Source organism: Girardinichthys multiradiatus, chromosome 7 (genome assembly GCF_021462225.1).
Source record: "Girardinichthys multiradiatus isolate DD_20200921_A chromosome 7, DD_fGirMul_XY1, whole genome shotgun sequence".
NCBI classification, from domain to species: Eukaryota; Metazoa; Chordata; class Actinopteri; order Cyprinodontiformes; family Goodeidae; genus Girardinichthys; species Girardinichthys multiradiatus.
In genome coordinates this window covers 48,832,328-48,856,959 of record NC_061800.1, presented here as the reverse complement: position 1 = coordinate 48,856,959, position 24,632 = coordinate 48,832,328, and the positions used below count along the sequence as shown (strand labels likewise).

At 44.0% G+C, this 24,632-nt stretch overlaps 2 protein-coding genes across 2 annotated transcripts; both read left to right on the top strand.

Annotated features, from left to right (window-relative positions):
* Positions 1-5,068: 5,068 nt before the first annotated feature.
* cops8 (COP9 signalosome subunit 8) lies at positions 5,069-17,768 on the top strand. The gene is made up of 7 exons (XM_047370793.1): positions 5,069-5,206; positions 7,128-7,198; positions 9,287-9,335; positions 10,908-11,040; positions 16,440-16,547; positions 16,646-16,708; positions 17,524-17,768. Exons 1-7 carry the CDS (start codon positions 5,135-5,137, stop codon positions 17,601-17,603), a joined length of 576 nt encoding a protein of 191 aa, XP_047226749.1. The 5' UTR covers positions 5,069-5,134; the 3' UTR covers positions 17,604-17,768.
* Positions 12,399-14,249, top strand: trim63b (tripartite motif containing 63b). Its single transcript, XM_047370791.1, has one exon. The coding sequence runs from the start codon at positions 12,929-12,931 to the stop codon at positions 13,961-13,963; it is 1,035 nt and encodes a 344-aa protein (XP_047226747.1). The 5' UTR covers positions 12,399-12,928; the 3' UTR covers positions 13,964-14,249.
* Positions 17,769-24,632: the final 6,864 nt, after the last annotated feature.

Here is a 24,632-nt window from a genome sequence, read left to right as displayed (position 1 = left end):
TTGTTGCCAGCAGAAGCTCGGATGATTCCCCTCTCCAGAAAGGTGTCACAGGTAGACACAGAGCCAGTCCAGGTGTAGCTTCTAGGAAGAGAATAGAGAGAACAAGGTTAAAAGATGAAATAACAGCAAATAATTCAAAATTGAGGTTTCATCTAGTTCATCTAGTTTCTAACCAAAATCATGTCAGACTTGAAAAAATGAAGGTAAAACTAGACCGACACGGTTTCAGTCGAGCTGCTGATTGATCTGTAACCTGTGAAAAGATGCTTCATGTTTTAAATAAACATGAAGAAATGTGCAGAAAGAGAAATAATCACCTCTAATGCTTTAGATGAAAGGGACAGATTCTTACTTTTAGAAAGCTTTGAGGCTGACTTTAAGCCTTTGTTCTGCAGCAACGTTTTTAGAAACCCCTCTTCATGGAAAATGTACACAGACAGGATCTGATGGTGGGTGTGTGTGTGCTCTGTCTGAACAGCTTTCAGGTCAACTTCAAATTTCATCAGCGATTGCATGGCCAGCCTGCTGCGTTTGTCTCTGGGGACATAAGAGACAGCATAAATATGTCCTCATTTATGGCTATTCTCTTCAGTTTTCATTTATATATGAATGTTTTTACTGCAATATCACCAAAAAAACATGATGAAATTTGTTTATAATATTTAATCAAATAGAGCTGTCTTTTTGTGCTTTTAGTTATACTTCTCGTGTGTTTGCATTATTTACAGATTTTCGATTTGGACCTCATGAAATTATAACTTTAAGTCTAAGCTTGGACCAGTTTGGTCTAAATTTCAATGAAATATATATGTGTATAAATCTCAGCCATAATCTCACTCTCAGAAAACTTCTATCGTCTTTATGTTATCCTGAGATTTCAGGAGAGCCTTTGGTCCTTAATTCAGAGTAGCACAGAAAGTTTGTATAAAGGTTGCAACAATCCCTCCTGATTAGAGGTTTTTCATTATGAGGAATTGAAGCAGTGGTGTCCAACCTGAATCCTCAGGTGCGGCTGTCCTGCAGGTTTAACTGGTTCCAACACTTCCTCAGAAGGCCATAATGTTCTGCCAAAGTCTGCTTCATTTAAATCAGGAGTGTGCTAGAGGGAACCATCTAGCTGCTCCCTATCATTGAAAGGAATCAAGTCAAGTTATATGCGGATTCTGTTTGGATGCTCGCCGAATTTGGAAATTTCCTCAGTTCATCCCAAACTCAGAACTCCAACGGATCATACCGTGTACTACCAATGTGTCCTACTAACTTGTATAATGACCGTGTACTACTACTGTGTCCTACTGTTGTGTCCTACTGTTGTGTCCTACTACTGTGTCCTACTGTTGTGTCCTACTGTTGTGTCCTACTACTGTGTCCTACTACTGTGTCCTACTACTGTGTACTACTACTGTGTCCTACTGTTGTGTCCTACTACTGTGTACTTCTACTGTGTCCTACTACTGTGTCCTACTACTGTGTCCTACTACTGTGTCCTACTGTTGTGTCCTACTACTGTGTACTTCTACTGTGTCCTACTACTGTGTCATACTATTGTGTACTTCTACTGTGTCCTACTACTGTGTCCTACTACTGTGTCATACTATTGTGTCCTTCTACTGTGTCCTACTACTGTGTCCTACTGTTGTGTCCTACTACTGTGTCCTTCTACTGTGTCCTACTACTGTGTCCAACTATCGTGTACTTCTACTCTGTCCTACTACTGTGTCCTACTACTGTGTCCTACTGTTGTGTCCTACTACTGTGTCCTTCTACTGTGTCCTACTACTGTGTACTTCTACTGTGTCCAACTACCGTGTACTACTACTCTGTCCTACTACTGTGTCCTACTACTGTGTCCTACTGTTGTGTCCTACTACTGTGTCCTACTACTGTGTCCATCTACGAAGTCCAACTACCGTGTACTACTACTGTGTCCTACTGTTGTGTCCTACTACTGTGTACTTCTACTGTGTCCAACTACCGTGTACTACTACTCTGTCCTACTACTCTGTCCTACTACTGTGTCCTACTACTGTGTCCTACTGTTGTGTCCTACTACTGTGTCCTACTACTGTGTCCTACTGTTGTGTCCTACTACTGTGTCCTACTGTTGTGTCCTACTACTGTGTACTTCTACTGTGTCCAACTACCGTGTACTACTACTCTGTCCTACTACTGTGTCCTACTACTGTGTCCTACTGTTGTGTCCTACTACTGTGTCCTACTACTGTGTCCATCTACGAAGTCCAACTACCGTGTACTACTACTGTGTCCTACTGTTCTGCCCTACTACTGTGTCCTTCTACTGTGTCCTACTACTGTGTCCTACTACTGTGTCCTACTGTTGTGTCCTACTACTGTGTACTTCTACTGTGTCCAACTACCGTGTACTACTACTCTGTCCTACTACTGTGTCCTACTACTGTGTCCTACTGTTGTGTCCTACTACTGTGTCCTACTACTGTGTCCATCTACGAAGTCCAACTACCGTGTACTACTACTGTGTCCTACTGTTCTGCCCTACTACTGTGTCCTTCTACTGTGTCCTACTACTGTGTCCTACTACTGTGTCCTACTGTTGTGTCCTACTACTGTGTACTTCTACTGTGTCCAACTACCGTGTACTACTACTCTGTCCTACTACTGTGTCCTACTACTGTGTCCTACTGTTGTGTCCTACTACTGTGTCCTACTACTGTGTCCATCTACGAAGTCCAACTACCGTGTCCTACTACTGTGTCCTACTACTGTGTCCTACTGTTGTGTCCTACTACTGTGTACTTCTACTGTGTCCAACTACCGTGTACTACTACTCTGTCCTACTACTGTGTCCTACTGTTCTGCCCTACTAATGTGTACTTCTACTGTGTCCTACTGTTCTGCCCTACTAATGTGTACTTCTACTGTGTCCTACTATTGTGTCCTACTACTGTGTCCTACTACCTTGTCCAATGACCGTGTACTACTACCATGTCCTAGTACTGTGTCCTACTAGATTGTCCTACTACTGTGTCCCACTATTGTGTCCTACTACTGTGTCCAACTACCGTGTACTAACAAAGTGTCCTACCTTGTCCAACGACGGTGTACTACTACTGTGTCCTACTACTGTGTACTTCTACTGTGTCCAACTACCGTGTACTACTGCTCTGTCCTACTACTGTGTCCTACTACTGTGTCATACTATTGTGTCCTACTACTGTGTCCTACTGTTGTGTCCTACTACTGTGTCCTACTATTCTGCCCTACTAATGTGTACTTCTACTGTGTCCTACTATTGTGTCCTACTACTGGGTACATCTATTGTGTCCTACTACTGTGTCCAACTACCGTGTACTAACAAAGTGTCCTACCTTGTCCAACGACGGTGTACTACTACTGTGTCCTACTACTGTGTCCTACTACCTTGTCCAACGACCGTGTCCAACGACCATGTACTACTACTGTGTCCTACTATTGTGTCCTACTACTGTGTCCAACTACCGTGTACTAACAAAGTGTCCTACCTTGTCCAACGACGGTGTACTACTACTGTGTCCTACTACTGTGTCCTACTACCTTGTCCAACGACCGTGTCCAACGACCATGTACTACTACTGTGTCCTACTATTGTGTCCTACTACTGGGTACATCTATTGTGTCCTACTACTGTGTCCAACTACCGTGTACTAACAAAGTGTCCTACCTTGTCCAACGACGGTGTACTACTACTGTGTCCTACTACTGTGTCCTACTACTGTGTCCTACTACCTTGTCCAACGACCGTGTCCAACTACCGTGTTCTACTACTGTGTCCATCTTCTGTGTACTACTTTTCAATTAATTTCAGTTCATTTTAATCCTAATCATTGAACAGTTCAGTCAGATTCAGTTATTTATTCAAATTGGATAAAAAGATTTTCTATCTAAGGAAACCCAGCAGATTGCATCCAGTCAGTGACTTGCAGCATTCCCTCCTCCTGGATGAGCATGTAGAGACAGTGGACAGTCACTGGTGTTGACTTTGCAGCAATCCCTCATACTGAGCATGCATGTAGCGACAGTGGAGAGGAAAAACTCCCTTTTAACAGGAAGAAACCTCCAGCAGAACCAGAACCAGGCTCAGTGTGAGCGGCCATCTGCCACGACTGACTGGGGGTTTGAAGTCCAGAGAAAGTCCACAAAAAATCCACACAAGGAGCAGAACCTACATTAGAATCCCACCACCCACTAATCTCACCACATAAATATAAATAGCAAACAATTTGTGTAGTAAAGGACAGTGGTCTCCAACACATAACGGTAATGGTCTTGATTATCATTAACCTAAGCAACAATCAAATAATAAAATATATAAATTTAAAAATAAACTCTAAGAGAAAAAAAACGCTAGAAACTTCTACTAAAATCCAGGCTGACTAGATGTGTCTTAACTTTGCTTCTAAACACTTTCATTCCACCAATAATAGGAGAAAGACGCCTCACCGTGTGATTTTTCCAGTGGTTCTCAACCTTGGTCCTCAGGGCCAACTGTTCCTCATGTTTTAGCTGCAGGGAACATGGAGGATGGTGGGCTCTGAGGACCAGGGTTGAGAAACACTGTTTTAGACCCTTTCTAGAAGTCCTCAGGGTAAGGGGGGGTTAAATACCAGTAAGACAGGGGTGTCAGACTCCAGTCATTGAGAGATAAAGATAAATAATTCGAAAAGATCAGGTGCGCTATACAGACAGTGCCCAGGTAAGAAGAACAGACCACAGCTTCATAAGCTAAGGGGATTTAACCTCATTTCAGAGTCCCAGAACCCCCCCGCCTCTCCCTGACCCAACTAACATGCACACACAGCACGCTGTTTTAGAATGGGAAAAACCTTATTATTTATAAATAATTCTGAAAATTATATAGTATTATTATTTAATAACTACTAAAGAACAACACAACATAAAATGCAAATTAAACAATATATATTTTAGATGTATTAAAAAGCACCGTATCAATAATAATAAATATCAAGAAAACATAGGTTAGTTTACAACTTCTTCATCTACCTAAAAAAATGGATAATTTCGAGTTTTTACGGAGTGTTGTTCCCCTCCGTGCCGGTTGGGGGCGGTCTTGCAGTCACTCGTTAACAACCAGGAAGAAGCCCAGCTGGGCAGCATCATGCCCGCTGCTGTGACCATGGAGGAGAATTTTGATAAATTATTGGAGCAGTGTGAAGCTCAGGAGCTGGAGGTGAGCAGCGGAGAGCTTTATTTCTCCGGGAACAGTTATAAAGTTTCAGAGACTCTATGTTTTACGGCACGGTTTGAAAATAAGAATTGGACAAGTTAGCCTGTTTCACGATGAGTTAGCTTCCAAACACTAACGGATGATTAAAACAGATGAATTAGCGGTTCCGAACCAACAGTCAAATTAAATTCTGATCGGTAGAAACTGTGATATGATTCAGTTCTACTGGAGACTTTAAACCCAGCCTGCTATTTGTTTACGGAGATGAAGTCAGAAGGATAATCTCGGGAGTTTAAAGGAGTCTGAAGCAGCTTTGATCCGCTCTGAACTTCATTTATCTACAGGGTTTGAAAAGCAGCAGTGAGTTGTAAAGAGCAAATGAACTGGCTTTAGTGCATTTTTGTTCATTTTGAAATTATACCGATGAAAATGAACGAAAGCAGTCCAGGTTTTCATGGTTTTAACCAGATCAAAGTAGTTCCAAACCGGACACTAACTTCAGCGTCGTTGTTTGCTAGCTTGTCAGTTAGCTTTAGCCGTCTCACCATGAATGACGATGAAGTGAATTCTGTTCACCTGTAGTTGGATTATTTTCTCTTTGAGTGCCATTCTGACCCAGGTTAATGTTTAGGTTAACCCCCACACTGACTGTATCTGTCTGGTTTGAATTAATGCTGGGATAAGGACTGTGTAATGCTAACAGAAGCTAAGTTCAGCTGCTGTTTGCCTGTAGAATAACACACCTGTCAACAGGTAAACTTTATCACCTGCGTCGTGTACCCGGCTCACATTTCTTTCAACTTTTCTTTATCGTCTGACCTGCCAGGTCTGATTCTGAGGACATCAACCAGGTGTGTTAGCAGCGTTTTCAGAAGGGTTGTTCATCAAAACAAATACTTACATTTCAAAGATCCTTCAAATAACTTTCAAAAAGATTACTTGTGTCTGTTTACTAATAAGAAAGTTACAGCAGTTAAAACTAATGAATTCTGGGCTAAATTAGCCCTCGATTCACATTGAACCTATTATAAAGTTGGGACCGAAAATAAAAACTGCTCAGTTTAAAATGATTTTATTTATTGCAGGAAAACATCCAAAAGAGATTTTTGTTTTAGTGGTCACAATAAATGACAGGTAAACGACTAGAAATAATCCCTTTATTCAGCCGAAAGGTCGTGTTTGCTACTGTTAATAATGTCAATTTAACCTAAAAAACATTCAGCTTACAGTCCCTTTCAAATGAAACATATATTTACATCCTAAAAATGAAGTGATTAATTATTTCCAGTTTTTTTGTGGGAGAGCAGACCTTGCCTGGGCCAACTAAGCATCTGCTCACGTATTAAAAGAGTTGATTGTTGAAGTATAGCAACTTAAAACTATTAAGACTATCTGATGATTTGATCTTATTTTTATCCATCCAAAGACTCTGCAGTGAGCTGACAGGGATGAGAAAAAGATGGACAGAAGAAGTTAATGACGTTAACTTATGTCTTTGTTATCAACTAGAACCCACAGTAAGAAATAAAAAGCTGTGTTTGATGAGACAGTGCAGCAGTAATAACCAATCAAGAGATAGCAGTACAAACAGCTGGAGACTCTCGGATATATTTAAGCTTTTTGTCTGTTTGTTTTTTTACTCAAAGCCCCTGCTGCTATTTGATGTGTTTATTGGCTGAAAATGGTCGGGAGTCTTTGATTTGATGCCGTTAATGAACAGGAAGAAAACCGTATAGTTTAGTAATTAACTTGCTGATCACAGATCAGATCTCATCAAGGGAGCCTGGTCCCATTCTGATATCTGCCCAATTTATTGATTCATCTCAATATTCTAAAAACTTGAAAACTAATGAATAAATGTTATAATTTTATATAAATATACATTTTTGAAGCTAACACCATCCATGTGCACTACCTTTAACAGGCTCCAGGGGGCATTGCGACACCTCAGGTCTACGCTCAGATGCTGGCTCTGTATCTGGTCAATAATGACATGTAAGTAGAACAAAGTGTGTCTGCAGAATGGGTCAAAGACGGAGAGGACAGGTGCAAACATTTCATTTTAACTGATGATGTTGAGATCACTGAACAAATGCTCTGATTTGACTGGAATTTGGGCCACATGCAGACCACTGATGGGCATATAAATCCAATCATTTCCTTACCTATTGCTGCTCTGCATAGAGAGTAATTAGATGCCAATCAGAGAATTCTTTCTGTGTTTTTTTAACTTTCACCAACAAGTCTGTTTTTTTTTAAATTACTACAATAAAACTTTACCTTTAAGTATCAGTAAAGCTGTTTGAATGTAATATTTGGTAGGACATTAGTAATCAGATGCCATGCAGTAAGGCTCTGCATGCAGATAATGTATTCAGCCAGTTCACCTTCACCACCTTTCATGTCCAGTTGTGACCCAGATGTGGATGGCTGGCGGGGAAATGGGGATGATGGAAAGAAAATGGAGGAAGTGAGGGTTAGTTGGAAACAATGTCATCATCGCTGCATGTTCAGTCAGGCAGTCCTCATCCTAACCCTTGGTCCCATCATCTACTTCATACACCTCTTCATGTTCAATTTCTTCTTCTTGGCATTGAATCCTGAAAACATACAGACAGGAATATTTTACGGTCATACATGCATACTGTATGGTATCTTTTTTCTTCATACGGCTTTTCTCTCTTTTCTTTGAGTTGCTGAATAGTCACGAACCTCATTTGCTATGTGCTGATGTTTAATGATGTCAATGAAGAGGCTGGCAGTGGTTTTTATCTGAGGTATTTTTTTGTATCCTTCAGGAACATCTTTGAGGTATCAGAGTTTTAGGAATGATTTCTGCTGCTTTCTTCCCTCCATCCCTCAAACCACATCCCAGTTTTGGCAGGAAGGAACCTGCGGTTTATCCAGGCTTTAAACTCCTGATCGTTATGATTTCCTTGGTCCAGTTGTTTGTTCCTGGATGATTTGAACCTATAGAACTGGGAATCAGCCTGCCTAGTACCCTCTCCTGCCACTAACCACTCACAGGTCCATGTTGACCCATCTGTAAGTTCTTTGGAACCAGCCAAGTCCCAGGAACCGAAGCTGGAACATCAGGAGCCTTCAGACCCTTCAAGGGTACTCAAGTTTTCCTTTTTTATGGGCAACACACCCTGCTTCTTTTATCAGTGTCTTATAGGTCTTCCTGTGTGGATCAGAGGTGAATTTGAAACGCCTCGCTGCAGTTGAAGCAAGAAGACGTCTAGTCTGACTTGAAGTGTTTCCTGAACCATGTATCGGTCTTCACAGTTTGCTTAGACCACTTCTTTACACGGCGGCTGAAAAAGGTGATGGTGGTGAACGTTTACACTGCCGTCATTGAGGCTATTCTTACGTCATCTGTCACAGTCTGGTTTGCTGGAGTCTCGTCCAGGGACAAGACCAGGCTGCAGCGGATCATCCACTCAGTGTAGGGGCTGATTGGTTGCAACCCTCCATCTCTGCAGGAACTCTACGTCTTCGGGACCTGAAGACATGTAGCCAGGATTGCAGCTGAACCCTCTCACCTTGGGTCCAGTTTGCTTCAATTCCTTCCTTCTGACAAAAGACTCCGGTCCATCAGAACCAGAACCTCACGTTACCAGAACAGCTTCTTTCCCGCTGCAGTCAGTCTGCTGAACAATTCCTCCAGCATCTCTGCATAACCTTTTTTATTTTATTGTGTACATATGTCGACAGTCTATGTATGTGTATGTATATATCAGGGGGTTGCTGGTTTGAACCCCCACTCTGTCTGTCTCAGTCGTTGTGTCCTTTGGCAAGACACTTGAGCAGCTGTCTGATCCACTTTGTTGGCAGACCTGTGAAGACACCGGTGGCGCCGATTGTATGGCAGCCTCTCTTCTGTCGGTCTGCCCCAGGGCAGCTGTAGCTACGGTGTAGCTCACCACTGTTAGTGTGTGAATGGGTGGATGACTGATTGTATGTGAAGCACTTTGGGGTCTCTGTGGACTTGATAAAGTGCTTTGTGATTGAGAGATTCCAGCGATGCCCGGTGCTGCCTGGACAGATATGTTGACTAACCTCTTTGTTTCTGTCCTACAGGAATAACGCCAGGTATCTATGGAAGAGAATCCCTCAGGCAATAAGATCCGTAAGTTTGTTAAAACGTCTGTTAGATGTGTTTCTGTGCAGTCTGTCACTGTGTTGGGATCCTGCTGGTTCTGAACTGGCCCCAGTCTGCTGGTGGACCAGAGCAAAGAACCACTTTAATCAGAAGCTTGAGGTGGAGTCATGGGCAACAGGAGTCAATCAAAATGCTGTGAGCGCCATTCAACTTAACATAATAAGAATAAAAACCCAGCGCCTCAACAGTGATACAAACATTAATAAAATGTTCACAAGCCTCTGGTTGCTCAATCAGGGGTTAATTAACGAAGGTGGTGATATCAGAGCTTCTGCTTGCAGAGATACTGGGATAAATAATATTATTCATGTGGTTAAATTGTCTCCATGATCGTTGACAGAAACACAGAAAAAAACAGGAGAAGGACCAAACAATCAATAAATGACAGGTTTAAATGCTCCGGTGATGTGGTTCTGACTTGGCTCTCAGGTGCTGGAAAAAACAAAGCAGTTCTTTTACAGAACCAGTGCACAGCTGGGTCTATTACCGGTCCTGGGTAAGCACTGGAACCACTTTGATCTAAAAGGTCTCAGCGTATCTGTGGTAGGACTGAAAACCTTTCTGTCACTCTTCAGCGGCTTCTTCTGACCGCCATGTTTCTGCACAGATGAGCCGCCCATTCTTTACACGCATGACGCCCTGGTTCGGCCCACCTGTCCTTCCCACATCAACCCGTTGCTCTGCTTGTTGAAGAAGCTGCAGACACTCAAACATTTGGCCTCTTTCACATTCAGCCTTAATGACACTAAATATGAAACTAAAAAAAAGCACCAAATGTATGCATCATAAATGCTGACATATCAAAGCTACGAGAATAACAGGCAGGAAACTTTATCACCTGTTTTCTCAAGACTTACATGTTACAGTAAGACTTGGTGCTTCTAGGTGTAGCTTCTAGGAAGAGAAATAATGCAAAATTGGAGAGTAGTAGGAGAATGTAGCAGCAGCCTAAACCTATAACCCCATATCAATAAGTTCAGGAAATCTGGAACATGGAGACACGCAAGCATTAAGAAATAAGGTTTTCCAGGTTTAACTATGTTTTTTATGCATATTTGCAGAAATATGAAGCTCTGTGGAAGCAAAGAGCTTGTGCATCCCTGACGATATGTCACCCTGGGCAGTGAGCCGTATTAGCAAAAGCCGCTGAACGGCTCAGCATACAGGCATTAAAAACTGTGCACCATTAAATGAATATATTTAAATTATACAAATAATATGTAGCAGTTAAAAATATTCAATCCAAATCTGGAATCTGGTCTGGAAATGAAGACCACTGACGGCTTGTCTTTTTTGTTAGGGCTCTAGATGTCAGAATCTGTCCTCTGTGGCCTCATGCTTTAGAGGACATGAACCCGTTTCCTCGGGTGTGTTCTGTAGAGAGGTTGAATAGACGGACCTAAAGACCGGAACCACAGCTGTCGCAGAAACTGAGGAATAAAAATCCAAAGTATTTGGGAGTGAAACTCTCCCAGCTACATAGAGACCTCTCTGGTTCCACTGAAGGCGTTGTCACGTTTTGTCTCTTGTTGCCTGCAGGCCAACCCTGAATTAAGCGCTATCTGGGTCGTCGGCCAGCGCATTTGGCAGAGAGACTTCCCAGGGATCTACACGGCCATCGCAGCCCACCAGTGGTCAGAGAACATTCTTCCGGTCATGGAGGCCCTCAGAGGTAAACCCGCCTCTCTGAGCCTTAAACCTCTTTACTTCAACATGTCGAGATTCAGGTGCATCACTAAAGCTGCTGGTAAAACCAGGCTAGCTGCAGCGCTAGCGCCCTTCTGTCCCTGTTCAGGGTAATGAAGGTGAAACCTCAGTGCTCTGATCTTCAGGAATCTCACCTCAGACATCAGGAGGCATCGTCCCTGGATGGTTGTGGCCCTGGTGTTGTGTGTTGGTTGTGCAACAGTTTAAAATAACTTTTCTCGATGTTACAGTGTTTCATAAGACTCTCTGGTTGAGCTCCTCCTGGATGACACAACCGTTAAAGTTCATGTTTTACTTCATGAAAGGTAAAGTTTGCCTTCGGTTTAAATGTGATCACAGGAAAAGAAAGTATTTCACTCTGTGATTATTTAGGAAGATGACGCTAAGATGGAGAAGCATCAGTAACCAGAACTCGGCCGTGGTTCTGTCTGACTGCCTCTCAGCGTTTGTTGGTCCACTCTTTTTTTTTTTTTCTACGTTGGTTCAGGTCATCAAGGTCCAAACACAGCGTTTCAATCCGGATGAGGTCTGGACTTTGACTGGGCCATTGCAGCACTATTATTCTTTTCTTTTTCAGCCATTGTGTTTTAGATCTGCTGCTGTGTTTTGGGTCATTGTTCTGTTAATGACCCAGTTTGGACCAAGCTTTAGCTGTTGGACAGATGGACTCTCTAGGATACTTTGATGAACAGAGGAGATCCCAGGTTCCCAGGTTCTGTGACTGCAGAACAGGCCCAAATCATCACCCCTCCACCACCGTGCTTGACGAGGTGGTATGAGGTGTTTGTGCTGAAAGTTCTTTACAAGTTCATTAAAACAATCAGGAAGCAGCAGGAAAAAATGAAGACATAAAAAACAATTTAGTAAAATTTGACTAGAAACAAGGAGACAGAAGAAGCTCAGACCTTCTGGGCCTCGTCTGTTTTGACTCTGCAGTGTGAATATCAGGAGGCAGGTTATTCTAGAGGTAGAATTCAAAAGGATTTTCACCTTGATAATCTTTCTGTTTCTGAAATGATGAACTTTATATAACCTTTCCCAGGTTGATGAGCAGCAACCGTTGCTTCTCTAAGGTCATTGCTGATATCTTTCCACCCTGACATTGTGCTAACACACAACTGGATGCTCCAGATCAGCAAACTGCTGATTTTATAGACAAGTCTCACAGATGATGATCAGTTAATCAGTGATCGGATCATCAGAACCTCTTACATGCTGTGGCAGCAGATAGGGTGTACTTAGTTTTGGCTTCATTTGTGGGTAAGTCGGATTTAAACAACACGGACTTTGATGTGAATAGGTTGGTCCTGGTCCCCCCCAGATGTATTTATTTATATATTACTTATTAATATGAAAGTTTGGATCTACATTGTTGACCCGATGAAACGGAGCGTCCTGTCCTGCATGCTGTGGAACCGAAAACAGATCCCAGAACCGGCTGGAACAGACGTTATGGAAAAACATCATGTTGACATTTGTTTGTTTATCCGTGCGCCGGTGTTCCTCCGAGCCGGTCACATGGACCTTGTTTGTCTCGGTCCAGCCCAGCGGCTCCGTTCAAGGAGACGCCGAGCCCACTGGGACATGAGACACATGCAGCTCCAGGTGGGGGGGGGGTTTCTGTGAAAAGATCCCAGGCCGGCCAGCGGGCAGGAATGTTTGCTCCCGTTGGTGGAGAGGGATCAGGTGTCACCAGCTGTAGGGGCTCATATAAAGGACAGAGCTGCGAGCATGGACCAGAATAGAAACCAACACTTCCAGAGAACTGCTCGCACAAGAAGAAAAGTCTTCCAGTCCACTCTCTGTTTTCAGAAAGATCTTTAAGCTTTCTGTTTGAGCAACACCTTTCCACCATGGACCTCCAGAGAACAGGATCGATGGTCCGGCCACCCAGCCCCATGGACAGCCTAGAGAAGCAACTGAGCTGTCCCATCTGCCTGGACATGTTCACCAAGCCCGTGGTGATCCTGCCCTGCCAGCACAACTTGTGCCGCAGCTGTGCCAGCGACCTCTACGACTCCCGCAACCCATACCGCTTCTCCGGAGGCGTCTTTCGCTGCCCCACCTGCCGCTTTGAGGTCGTCCTTGACCGACACGGTGTTCACGGCCTCCAGCGCAACCTGCTGGTGGAAAACATCATCGACATCTACAAACAGCAACAGGAAGGGAAGAGCGACAACACAGAGACCCTGAAGTCCAAGGAATCCAAAGAGCCGATGTGTCAGGAGCACGAAGACGAGAGGATCAACATCTACTGCGTGAGCTGCCAGGTCCCCACCTGCTCCATGTGCAAAGTATTTGGCCAGCACAAAGACTGCGAGGTGGCACCTTTAGCATCCATCTACCAGACCCAGAAAGGAGAACTGAGCAATGCCATCGACACGCTGGTGGCCAGTAACAGCCGTCTGCAGGTTCTGCTGAACCAGATGGAGGACGCCTGCCGTGCCGTGCAGGAAAACTCTCAGCGGGCCAAACAAGGCCTGGCTGAGCGATTTGATCTCCTGTACGCTGTCCTAGAAGAACGAAAGGCCATTCTGCTGGATCAGATCGGGAAGGAGCAGGACGAGAAGGTCGCGGCTCTGCGGGCCCTCGCTCAGAGGTACGGGGAGCGCCTGCAGGCCACCTCCGAGCTGACGGATACGGCCGTGAGGGCCCTGGAGCAGAGCGGAGCCGCCGAGTTTCTTCTGGCCTCCAAGGGCCTCATCACAAAGACTAAAGACGCTGCCAAGGCCTCGCTGGGCGAAGAGCGGCCAGAGCCGGGCTTCGAGAAGATGGACCACTTCACTCTGTCCACAGAACACGTGGAGGCTGTTCTCTCTAAAATGGACTTTGGAGCTGCAGATGATGAAGACTTTGCAGATGCTGAGGAGGAAGAGGAGGAAGAATAAGTTAGATATGTGCATTAGAAGGACTGAAACAGGAATGTTGACCACAAAGATGAAGGTCAGGGAGGGCTCCTCTCAGTGCAATATTTAACTCTAACGTCATTCATTGTTTTCTTAACTTCTTTTTATACTTTTCTATTTTACATCCAGTTCAGTGAAAAAGTTTAGAGTTGAAATGTTTGAAGTTGTAGCTTCTGGAAAGATTTTCTCATGATTTGTTCGTTTGATGATTAGCTGATTGTCACCAAGTCTGTCTTTACTGATACTTGAAATAAAGTTCCAGTTTGTCTGTTGGGCTCAGTTCTTGTTCTGTTAGGACACAAAAACAGAACCCGGTGGTTTCTCCTGTAACGCCCGCCCGCTCGCTGCATCAGGCTGCGTTTAAAAAAAGCTCCCAGCGTCCCGTCTGCTTTGCCTTTGCTGGTGAAAAGTCGGAGCTATTCTTAGGCGGTGAGAGGGTGCGAGATGATAGCCGTCCAGGAATAGATGGTGTGCTGCAGGACAGGTCGGGTCCTGTTTCATAAAACTCCCACTCATGGATATCTTGCTCAGCACCTCCGACCTGACTGTGAGGGTCAGAGGACCGAGCTAAGAAAAGCTGAGTCCAGTTGTTCCACAGGTCGTCTCACCGTGGTTATAAATACAGCGAGCAACAAAAAGAGTCTAAAGTGACCTTCTGCTCTGAGGAGGCAGCGTGTTCCCTGCATGCTTCACTTCTTCTAAACAGGAAGTTCACAGTTATAATATTAAACCAAAACATAAAGCAGAAACCCAAACAGTTACAGCCTCGTTTTAGACGATTATTCTCCTCTCGGACATCCACAGCTGTCTCTTCTGGTCCAAATTCTGTTGATACACACCAAACGGTTGCTAGGTGATAAAGCCCAAAGAGCCTCAGCCCTGAGGCGTTTACATGATCGCTGCAGAAGCAGCAGCAGCGAGAAGGTGTCAGCATGTCTGAAGCCAGGGCCACTCAGAAGAACTTCTACGTTTAGCTGATAAAGAGAGCAGCTGTGACCTGAAGCCTGGATGAAAGCACCACTTCACAACTATCAGAGTTTATCCTCAGGAACTCATAAGCACCCAGGCTGACCCAGCTTCCTGAGGTCATACTGAAATGTCTGTCACATGTTTGATTAAAATGTCAGAGTATTGAATTTATTCCCATTTTCTCTGATGCAACTAAAAAGTAACTGCAACCAATCAGAGTCCAGCTGGGAGTCCAACTGCTGCTGTTCTGTTTCTGGCCTCAGAGGTTCTTGAGAGAACATCAGTGAACAACCAGCATCAATTCTTAGTTATGGATTTGTTCAGCTGGTCTCTCAATGCAATTGATCAAATGTTCTCGAGGAGAAGACGGGGAAGGAGAGCCCAACTTGTCCGGACGGGACATTTTTCTCTGGATACACGATGGAGGATTGTGTGTCAGTCGAGGATGTGGAAAATGTGTAAATAATTGGATGTTTGATATCAGGATTTCTGCTTTTTGGAGTCAGCGGTTACCTGGAATATCGAGAAATTCAGAGAATGTCAGCAGCTGTTCTGACCATTATGAGGCTGCCTGGCATGTATGATGAGATCTTCACTCAGACTGAGATGTTACGTGAGCTGAATCACAGACTGGATGAGATCCTTATGCACCACCTTCACCGTTCCCAGAATCATGTTGTTTTGTCAACTTGTTGCTTCTTTGTTCTGAGGTTTTTTTACAATCTCAAACTGTATCCTGCTGAGGATAAAGTGTGAAATATGATTTATTTTCCTCTACTTTCCTAATGTGGTCTCTTTTCTCATCTAACAAGGGCAGCGCCTGTGAGTGGGCAGCAAAGCCTCGGTGACCCGTCCCTTCTTGTCTTGTGTCATGATGTATGTTTGGATGGGTTCTACTGGACTTCTAATGTCCCCTCAGGGATCAATAAAGTATCTTTGAATTGAATAAGGACCAAGGAACCCAGCAGACAGGTCAGGTCAGGAAGATGTGGAGAAGTTTAAACCCTGAATATAAAAGTGTGTCAGTCTGTCACATAAATCCAATAAAACCCGTTTAAAGGGTATGAATAGTTTTCCAGAACACCGTGTATACTGGCTGTTATGGACCAGCGAATACCTTCAGAGAGTTCAGCTGTGGGAGGAGCAACATCAAAGCTAATTTAGCCAAACCAAAGCTCAGACTTTAGCTTTATGTTCCACCCTGTGTTGGTCCTGTTTCACATTCATTTATGGTTCACAGTTTCAAACAAAAGGATTCAAATGTAAATGATGAATTTAAGCCAAACATCATCATTGATCATTGCTGCTGAGCTTTGATTAATGGCTCGCTGAGCAGCTGTGCTTGCATGAGACATGATGTTTGAACGCTGCTTCAGATGCTCACACAGCATCCTCTTCCTGCTTCTGGGAGACGACACGTTCGTTCTCTTTGACCTTTAGACACATGTACTCCATGTGTACCTCATCGACAATAATATGTTTTCAACAGAGAGCACCAGACAAAGGGCCTACAGCCTGGTGGCGCAGGCGTACACCTCCATCACAGCAGAAGATTTGGCTGCCTTCGTTGGATACTCTGTGGAAGAGGCGGTGAAGGGTGAGACTTTCTTAACTGCTACACTGGAGTGAATTATTAGAGCTGCTTTTTACCCAGTTGTTTTTATTTGCTGATGATGTTTTCTTCTTTGGTCCAAGGTGTGGTGAGTCAAGGCTGGCAGGCAGACCCTGCAACCAGGATGGTAATGCCCAAGAAGCCAGGTAGGTGGCAGTGTTGCCCCAATAAATCACCTAGTTCTCCTCTGGCTCTTGTTCACACATTTTGAATTAGGAATCATTTTAAGGTGGATGAAAACATCTTTCCTATTGCTAGAATCTTGTAAAATGATGAATTTATCTACAATTACATTTTTAAGGAAAATGTAGATAAGAAAACATTTGAAATGTTTGTTAAAAGGTGGAAAATGTAACTCTGACTCTGCAGCAGACTTAGGAAAAGTGGTCATTCTGTCCTCCAGCAGCCTGAGTCTATAGCAGCATAACTACAGAGATAGTTCAGGATAAACTAAGCCACTCTAACTATAAGCTTTATCAAAAAGGAAAGTTTGGGTCTAAACTGGGAGCTGGTTCCACTGGCTTGATAACTGAAATTAAGATGCACCAGAACATCAGAATTCCCAGGATCTGAATGTGCACCAAAACTCCTCCGGGTCAGCTGATTCCCTCTGGGTAGGTAGCTGCTTTTAACAGTGAGGGAATCTGTGGAGCATGTAGTCTGCAGAAGATCATTTCTTCCTGTAAACAAACCTCAAGCCTCCTCCTCCCTGTTCTGACCTGAACCATCTGCTGCTCTCAGCCCAGTTGGTTTGTGAAGCCACCCTCCCTGACGCTGTGGTACCGGCCCACAGGGTCTGCAGGTAGTGTTGTTGAAGAGGTCAAAGGGAAGTGTTTAGCTTGAGAGCTGAGCAGAAACACGTGGGCCAGAGCGGCGGAGTTAAAATCAGTGCAGTGTAAGATGATCGATATCATTTGGTGAAATGAGGAATCCCCCCTGACTCAACTCCTTCTCTCCACAGATCTTCCCCCGGTCTCGCTGGTTCCAAACGAGCAGCAGTTGGCCCGACTCACCGACTACGTGGCTTTCCTGGAGAACTGATATTCTGCCTGTCTGAAGGCTTGTCACCTGTCTGGTGCTGAAGGAGGAGAGCCGGGATAAGACTGTGTTCCTCCTGATGAAGATGCACCATAAACAGCTTGCATGACACATGTTGGGTTTAACCCGAGACCCGGATTGTACCATTAAAACCTGGCCCCACTCAGACTGTGATGATGTTTTGTTGAATTGTAAATGAGTCTGATTATTGTGTACATGTACAGCATAAAGTCCGGTCGGTCATTCATCTCCAGACCTTCATAAATATGTTGCTGTTTGTAATGATTCTGGTTTAGTTCCCATCTAGTCATCAGGGGCATAAATGTCAGGTTAATGAGATGATTTTACAGCAAACACCTTCAGGAACATAGAAAACAGCTCACAAATATACATACACCTCATTTCTATTTGGATAACTGTCTCTTAGCAAGCTGCATCTGGACCACAGCCTTTCTGTATCCATCAACAAGCTTCTGGCTGATATCGGACCGCTCTGCTTGACAGAACTGGTAAAGTTCATTTAAACTGGTTGGTTTTCTAGAGCCGAAAGACCAGATAGATCGATAGAAATTTGTCGTGGACAACGTGCTACAATAAAAACTGCCTCCATAATTATATATTCCATATTACACATTTAGTCCACAGAAAATGTAGATATCGCTCAGTTGCTCAATGGAACTCATTCCAAACAACAAACTACAGCATAACCTGACGGTGATGAATTCTATATGCTTACCTTATTTAATAATCTGATGGAGGTGGCGACCAGTGAATATTTGAATCTATTGAGTCTGCAGGTGCTGTCTCTGCACCGTGAGCCGGATCAGACCGTGCTGTGTGAGCAAGTCTGAAGACATCGGTCCTCCCTGTGACCCTCACGGCAATCTGAACCAGACGTTTGAGTTTTGCTTTTAGATTGCCGTACCACGCTGACATGCCACACCTCATAATACTGTCCAGTAGAGCCTGATAGAACAAAAACATCAGCTTCTGGTTGACCCTGAAGACCCTGAGTCTTCATAGAAAATACAGTCTGCTGTAGAGCAACACAGGTTGACCAGTTTCTCAGCTGGACAGATTATCTAGGTGAACATCTAGATGGTTGGAAGAACAGACCTAGTTGATCTTTTGATCAGGAATTAATGGCGGGGAGTTGTCACCTATAAACGTGGGATCTTCAGTTTTCTTGACATTAATAAGGAGGTGGTGGTCGTCACGCCACTGAACACTGACCAGAGAGTTGTCTGCATTTAAAAACATGATTCCCAGGACTGCTGCTAAAAGAACAGGTGAACTAACAACCTTGAGGTGCCCCAGAGCTGATAGACCTCGGCTCTGAGCGTCTAACAAGCTGTGATCTGATAGTTAAAAAAGAATAAAACCATTTTAATAGTTAAATGTTTGACATTCATCATTTCTTCATGAGCAGGTGAGGCTGCAAGTTGCAGGGTTGAAGTCAGAGCTTTGAGAAGGACACTCCAGAAGCTTGACGTTAGCCTTCTTTATACTTTCCAGAACCAGACTGGATCTGTGTTTGGATCATTGTCCTGCTGGAACACCCAACTGGGCCCAGTTTCATGGGTTTCATCCATGTAGCTGATGGTTGGAGGTTGAAGAATCTGGGGATGGTCCTCCTCCTCCATCGTCTGATCCATTTTTTCCAATGCACCAGTGGCAGCCAGACAGCCCCTCAGCATGATGCTACCCCTACCATGCCTGAGAGCTGTGTTCATCAGCTTGAGATTATTCCTCCAAGCATGAGTGCATCTGGCTGCCATCTGCAGATGTTTGGCGTGACTCAGATGGAAACCATTAATGTTTTTGACTTTCAGCTCCTCACTTCCTCTTTCTGGATCTTCTGTACTTTTGTTTGACGTTGCTGCTTCCATCAGCATGATGTAGAGAAACAGTAACGGACACCTTGGTTGAGGAACATTGGCACGAAACGAGAGTAAGACATGAAATGGGTGAAGGCAAAATGACATTTATTTGTATTGTAAATTTTCTAAAAATGAAAGCAAATATATTTGTAAAGTAAAACAACAGTGTTGCCTAAATTGCTCCACAATAAATCCACAAAACAGACAAAAACATTTCAAAGACAACAAAAAAAAAAGATAAAAACGGAAAAATAGAATCAAATGTTAAAAACATGACCAAAATATAAAATCTTGAATACTTTAAACCATTCAAACTTATAGACCATTAAAACCAATTAAAGGTTGGTGATGAAAGATGTTTTCAGCTCAGAGGAGGATGCAGACCTGGCATCGTCATGATGTCTCCTGGGAGCACCTGAACTGGTCACATGACCTCGGAGCTCCAACATCAGAAACGGTGAGAAGCTACTCAAATACAGTCATCTTATTCAATTAGAATATGTGTTCCGATGAGGCTCATTGGTCAGATTTGAAAACAAAAATCACCTTTAAGCAGGTATTATTATTATTCTCATTGATGTGATGTAATATTCTACATGTCTTGTTTTCATTGGCTGGAAGCAGAAATCATCATAATTAACAGAAATAAAGGCTTGAAAACATCTGTCTGGGTGGAATTAATCTCAAATTTTCAACAGTATTCTCATTTATTGAATGGTCATAAAATCATTTCAGTAACTAACAGGAAGCGAATGGAGAGATGCCAACACAGACAGGATTCTGTCTCTGGTTCCAGTTAGAAGTCCGGCAGCAGAAATCAGAACCAGCTGCAGACAGCAAGCCAATCTTGAGGTGATTAAAGCGGTGCTAACTGTCTCAGTGTCCTTATTGGTCAGCATGGAGGACAGTTCAGAAATGCTTCTGAGCTGTGAACAATTCTTCACCACAGAGATGATCTTTTTATAAAACACAGTCTGTAGAGATGTTCTGAGGAGCACCAATCACCATCTCTGACTTGCTTTCTGTAGAAAGTTAACTGTCCAGGACGTCTTGAATGCAGATCAGAATGACGCTCACTGCTGTGTAGCCATCCAGACTTAAGAGCTTTGGCCTCTTGGTTATTTTACTGGATCTCAGAGACAGATCCATAATTATTCATATCTGACTAATCTATTGTATGCTTTTTACTGGGCAGCTGGATGGTGGCATGTCTGAAACATGATGGGATTCTACTCATTGTGGTTCTGATATTTGTTTGGACCAGTCGACTCTTATGAAATATGACAGAACTCAGAGCGTCCTCCTGCTGGTGACCATTTTCTGATTTATTTTTGTTTTAAAGACAAAAACCAGGTTTTAGAGCTGACAGCTCATATCAGAGCAGAAGCTTTCACTGCCATGGATCCAGCAGCAAACTTTATAGTCCGAGTCAATTTTACTGGATCTTAAATAAAACAACTATAAACGCCTCATTAATGGACCTTTTTCTTTGTTAGACTTTTAGAGGAAATTAACAGAACATGATGGTGGTCCAGAATTTATTGTATTTTTTATTCAACATAAAGAGGTTCTGCTTTGCTTCTTTAGATGTTTAGATGATGTTGATTTCTTCCAGACATGCTTCAGATTCTGTTACTAAAATAGTTGTGTGTGACCCGGCTGCACCGCAGCCTCCTGACATGCCTGCAGCACCACATGTTTCCAGTCTGGTCTGCGCCGTTTGAAGGGGCTCAGATTGCTGATCTATGTTTAAAAGACAACCCTCTTCTCTGTGTTCAGCTGCAGGAACACAGAAGAACAAAGAGCAGAAGGTCTCAGTTGAATCTGTTGGTTCCCTTTTTTAATGTGATTCAAGTTTGAGTGAAAACAACAGCAGTGATTTATCTGGCTGGTTTGTGTCTTTTGCACATATGTTCTGAAAGAGCAGTGGTCTCTTAATGGTGAGCTTATTGTTCTCAGAGAGTTAAAGAGGCCTCTGCTTCACATTATAACACATTCCAGCGACATGATGTCACAGAGGTGAAGTTCAGCTGGGTTGGTTGCTTTCAGATCAGTGCCTCTGCTTCCAGCTGCAGAGCAAAGATCTAATCCTTAACGATGGGTAACGTCTGAATAAGAGTCCACAAAACCACAGAAACCCACATAAGCACTTTTTATACAGCACTAACAGATGCTGCCATCCAGCTCTGATCATTTAGGAAAACCTCTTTTTCTCTTCCTTGAAATGAGATTTGTTCAAAAATCTAATTTTTCAGAAACTCAACTCAAATATATTTTGAAGGTCGAAGGAAAACGGCTGGTCTGACCATCTCTAGTGGAGTTCAATTGTTGCCTCCCCCTGTTCTGTGTCGAGTTTCCATTTGCTCCCTGAGTATTTGGTGAATTTCTCCTGATGCCTGAGGTTTTTACTGCGATCTGAATAATCCACGTTGGGTTAATTCATCAACTCAAGTGGTTGAGAGAGCAGCTCTGAGGGCTCAGAGTAGAGCTTCACATCCAAAGGAGTCAAACTGAGGTAGAATGGCCTAGTCAAAGTCCAGTTATAACCTGAAAATCTGTGGCAAGACTTGAAAACTGATGTTCATAGATGTTCTCCATCCATCTGACTGAACTTGAGATGTTTTGCAAAGATGAATGGAGAAACCATCAGTCTGTAGATGTTTAAAGCTTATAGAGTCAAACCCCCAAAGATCTGCAGCTGGACCTGCAGCCAGAGGTGGTTCTATAAAGTTCTGACTCAGATGGGCAGAAAACATCAGCACACTTTTTTGTTTAGATTTCAGTTTTTCATCAAAAATTTTATGTGGTCTGTCACATAAAATCCTAATAAGAAACAAAGAAGTTTGGTTGGTACCATGCCAGTTCAGCAGAAAAAAATACTTCTGCAGGGATTCTTCTGGTCTGTAAATAAGGAAAGGACTGAGCCAGCAGGGGGCACTATTCCCCGGCGGGTAAATGGGTTTCTCATGTCCGACACAATATGTATGATAAATTACTTCACATAAATGCGTAGAACATCATCAAAAGTAACTGCGTTTCACCATGTTTTCATTTAGAGAGATGGAGGCAGAGGCGCAATTAAAACGAGGACAGGAGCTCCCTCAGGTCCACAGAAAACACATGTTCATTTGAACTGATGAGTCATGAGCATGAGACCAGGAGGAAGACTCCAGGAGGATGTGGGAGACTGTGAAATAGACAGGAAAGATGGGAAGAAGATGTGAAACCAGAGGAGTAGTAGTAGACCAGAGGGAAGACACACTGGAAAAGAACATTTAGGCTTTTGGTCCAAAGCTAATTTAAAACATCTGCATTTAAAAAGAAACAAACAAACTGAACATAAGAGACCAAAGTTTATCTTTAAGTCAAACCCAAGCGGTTCTGTCCTTAAAGGACTGTTTGTTTCAGTCGCTCATCTACAAGTAAAACATCTTTGCAGCTTTACCAGATTGTTCAGGTTCAAGCCCTGAAAACCTGAGAAGAACCTGCAGAAACTATAAAACTGCAGCTTTCATTCAGGACATTGTGTGTGTGAGCGCCGAGGAAATTAAAGGAAGGAAACGGCAAAGATACACAAACGCCTGTTTTCATTTTATTCAGTTAAAGTTGACTTTAATTTGGAGTTAAATCTAAAATACCAGCAAACTTTCTCAACTTTAGCCAGATTCACGGTTATATGATACTTCTAGGAGCTCTGAGGAGCAACACACACACACACACACACACACACACACACACACACACACACACACACACATTTAGTGTTTACATATCCTCATAGGGACCTTCCATTGACTTCCATTTATTGCTATAGCCTAACCCTGACCCATTTCTCCTTGTGTGGACTGGGCAAAATGTCCACACCATGCGGGTGTTCCATCAAGGAATAGAATCTGTGGAGACACTAAAGATTAGGGTGATGGTGAGGGAGTCTTCCAACCTCAAAGGCTTGGAGTTCATCACCAAAACTCCTAAATACCAGCAGAGGTATGCAGAAAGCTTATAGAGAGGCGTGATCGGGAGGAATGGCCTCCCCGATCTGAATCCGAGTGGTGTTTCATTATTGGACTTCTGTGCTAGTCACAGATTGTCCATAATGAACACCATGTTCAAACATAAGGGTGTCCATCAGTGCAGTTGGCACCAGGACACCCTAGGCAGGAGGTCGATGATTGACTTTGTTGTCGTATCATCAGACCTTCGGCCGCATGTTTTGGACACTCGGGTGAAGAGAGGGGCTGAGCTGTCCACTGATCACCACCTGGTGGTGAGTTGGATCCGCTGGAGGAGGAGAAAGCCGGACAGACTTGGTAGGCCCAAGCGCATAGTGAGGGTCTGCTGGGAACGCCTGGCGGAGCCCTCGGCCAGGGATGTATTCAACTCTCACCTCCGGGAGAGCTTTGACCAGATCCCGGGGGATGTTGGAGACATAGAGTCCGAGTGGACCATGTTCTCCGCATCTATTGTCGATGCTGCTGCCCATAGCTGCGGCCGTAAGGTCTGTGGTGCCTGTCGCGGCGGCAATCCCAGAACCCGGTGGTGGACACCGGCAGTAAGGGACGCTGTTAAGCTGAAGAAGGAGTCCTATTGGCTGTGGTTGGCTTGTGGGACTCCTGAGGCGGCTGACGGGTACCGTGAGGCCAAGCGTGCTGCGGCCTGGGCTGTGGCAGAGGCAAAAACTCGGACCTAGGAGGAGTTCGGTGAGGCCATAGAGAAGGACTACCTGCTGGCCCCATCTAGCCAAGACCTACAGCATGCACTGTGGCGGTTCGCAGCCGAGTTTGAAGCGGCTGGGATGAAGATCAGCTCCTCCAAGTCCGAGGCCATGGTACTCAACCGGAAAAGGGTGGCTTGTCCTCTTCAGGTTGGAGGGGAGTTCCTGCCTCAAGTGGAGGAGTTTAAGTATCTCGGGGTCTTGTTCACAAGTGAGGGAAGAATGGAGCGGGAGATCGACAGATGGATCGGTGCGGCTGCCACAGTAATGGGGGCACTGTGCCGGCCCGTTGTGGTGAAGAGAGAGCTGAGCCGAAAAGCAAAGCTCTCGATTTAACGGTCGGTCTACGTTCCTACCCTCACCTATGGCCATGAACTTTGGGTCATGACCGACAGAACGAGATCCCGGATACAAGCGGCTGAAATGAGCTTCCTCCGT

What these genes read in the sequence shown, in the direction of transcription:
- cops8 (XM_047370793.1), top strand. Translation starts at nt 5,135, where the DNA reads ATGCCCGCTGCTGTGACCATGGAGGAGAATTTTGATAAATTATTGGAG. An exon ending in GGTCATGGAGGCCCTCAGAG is followed by an intron (nt 11,041 to 16,439) that starts GTAAACCCGCCT and finishes TGTTTTCAACAG; the next exon opens with AGAGCACCAGACAAAGGGCC. An exon ending in TGTGGAAGAGGCGGTGAAGG is followed by an intron (nt 16,548 to 16,645) that starts GTGAGACTTTCT and finishes CTTTGGTCCAAG; the next exon opens with GTGTGGTGAGTCAAGGCTGG.
- trim63b (XM_047370791.1), top strand. Translation starts at nt 12,929, where the DNA reads ATGGACCTCCAGAGAACAGGATCGATGGTCCGGCCACCCAGCCCCATG.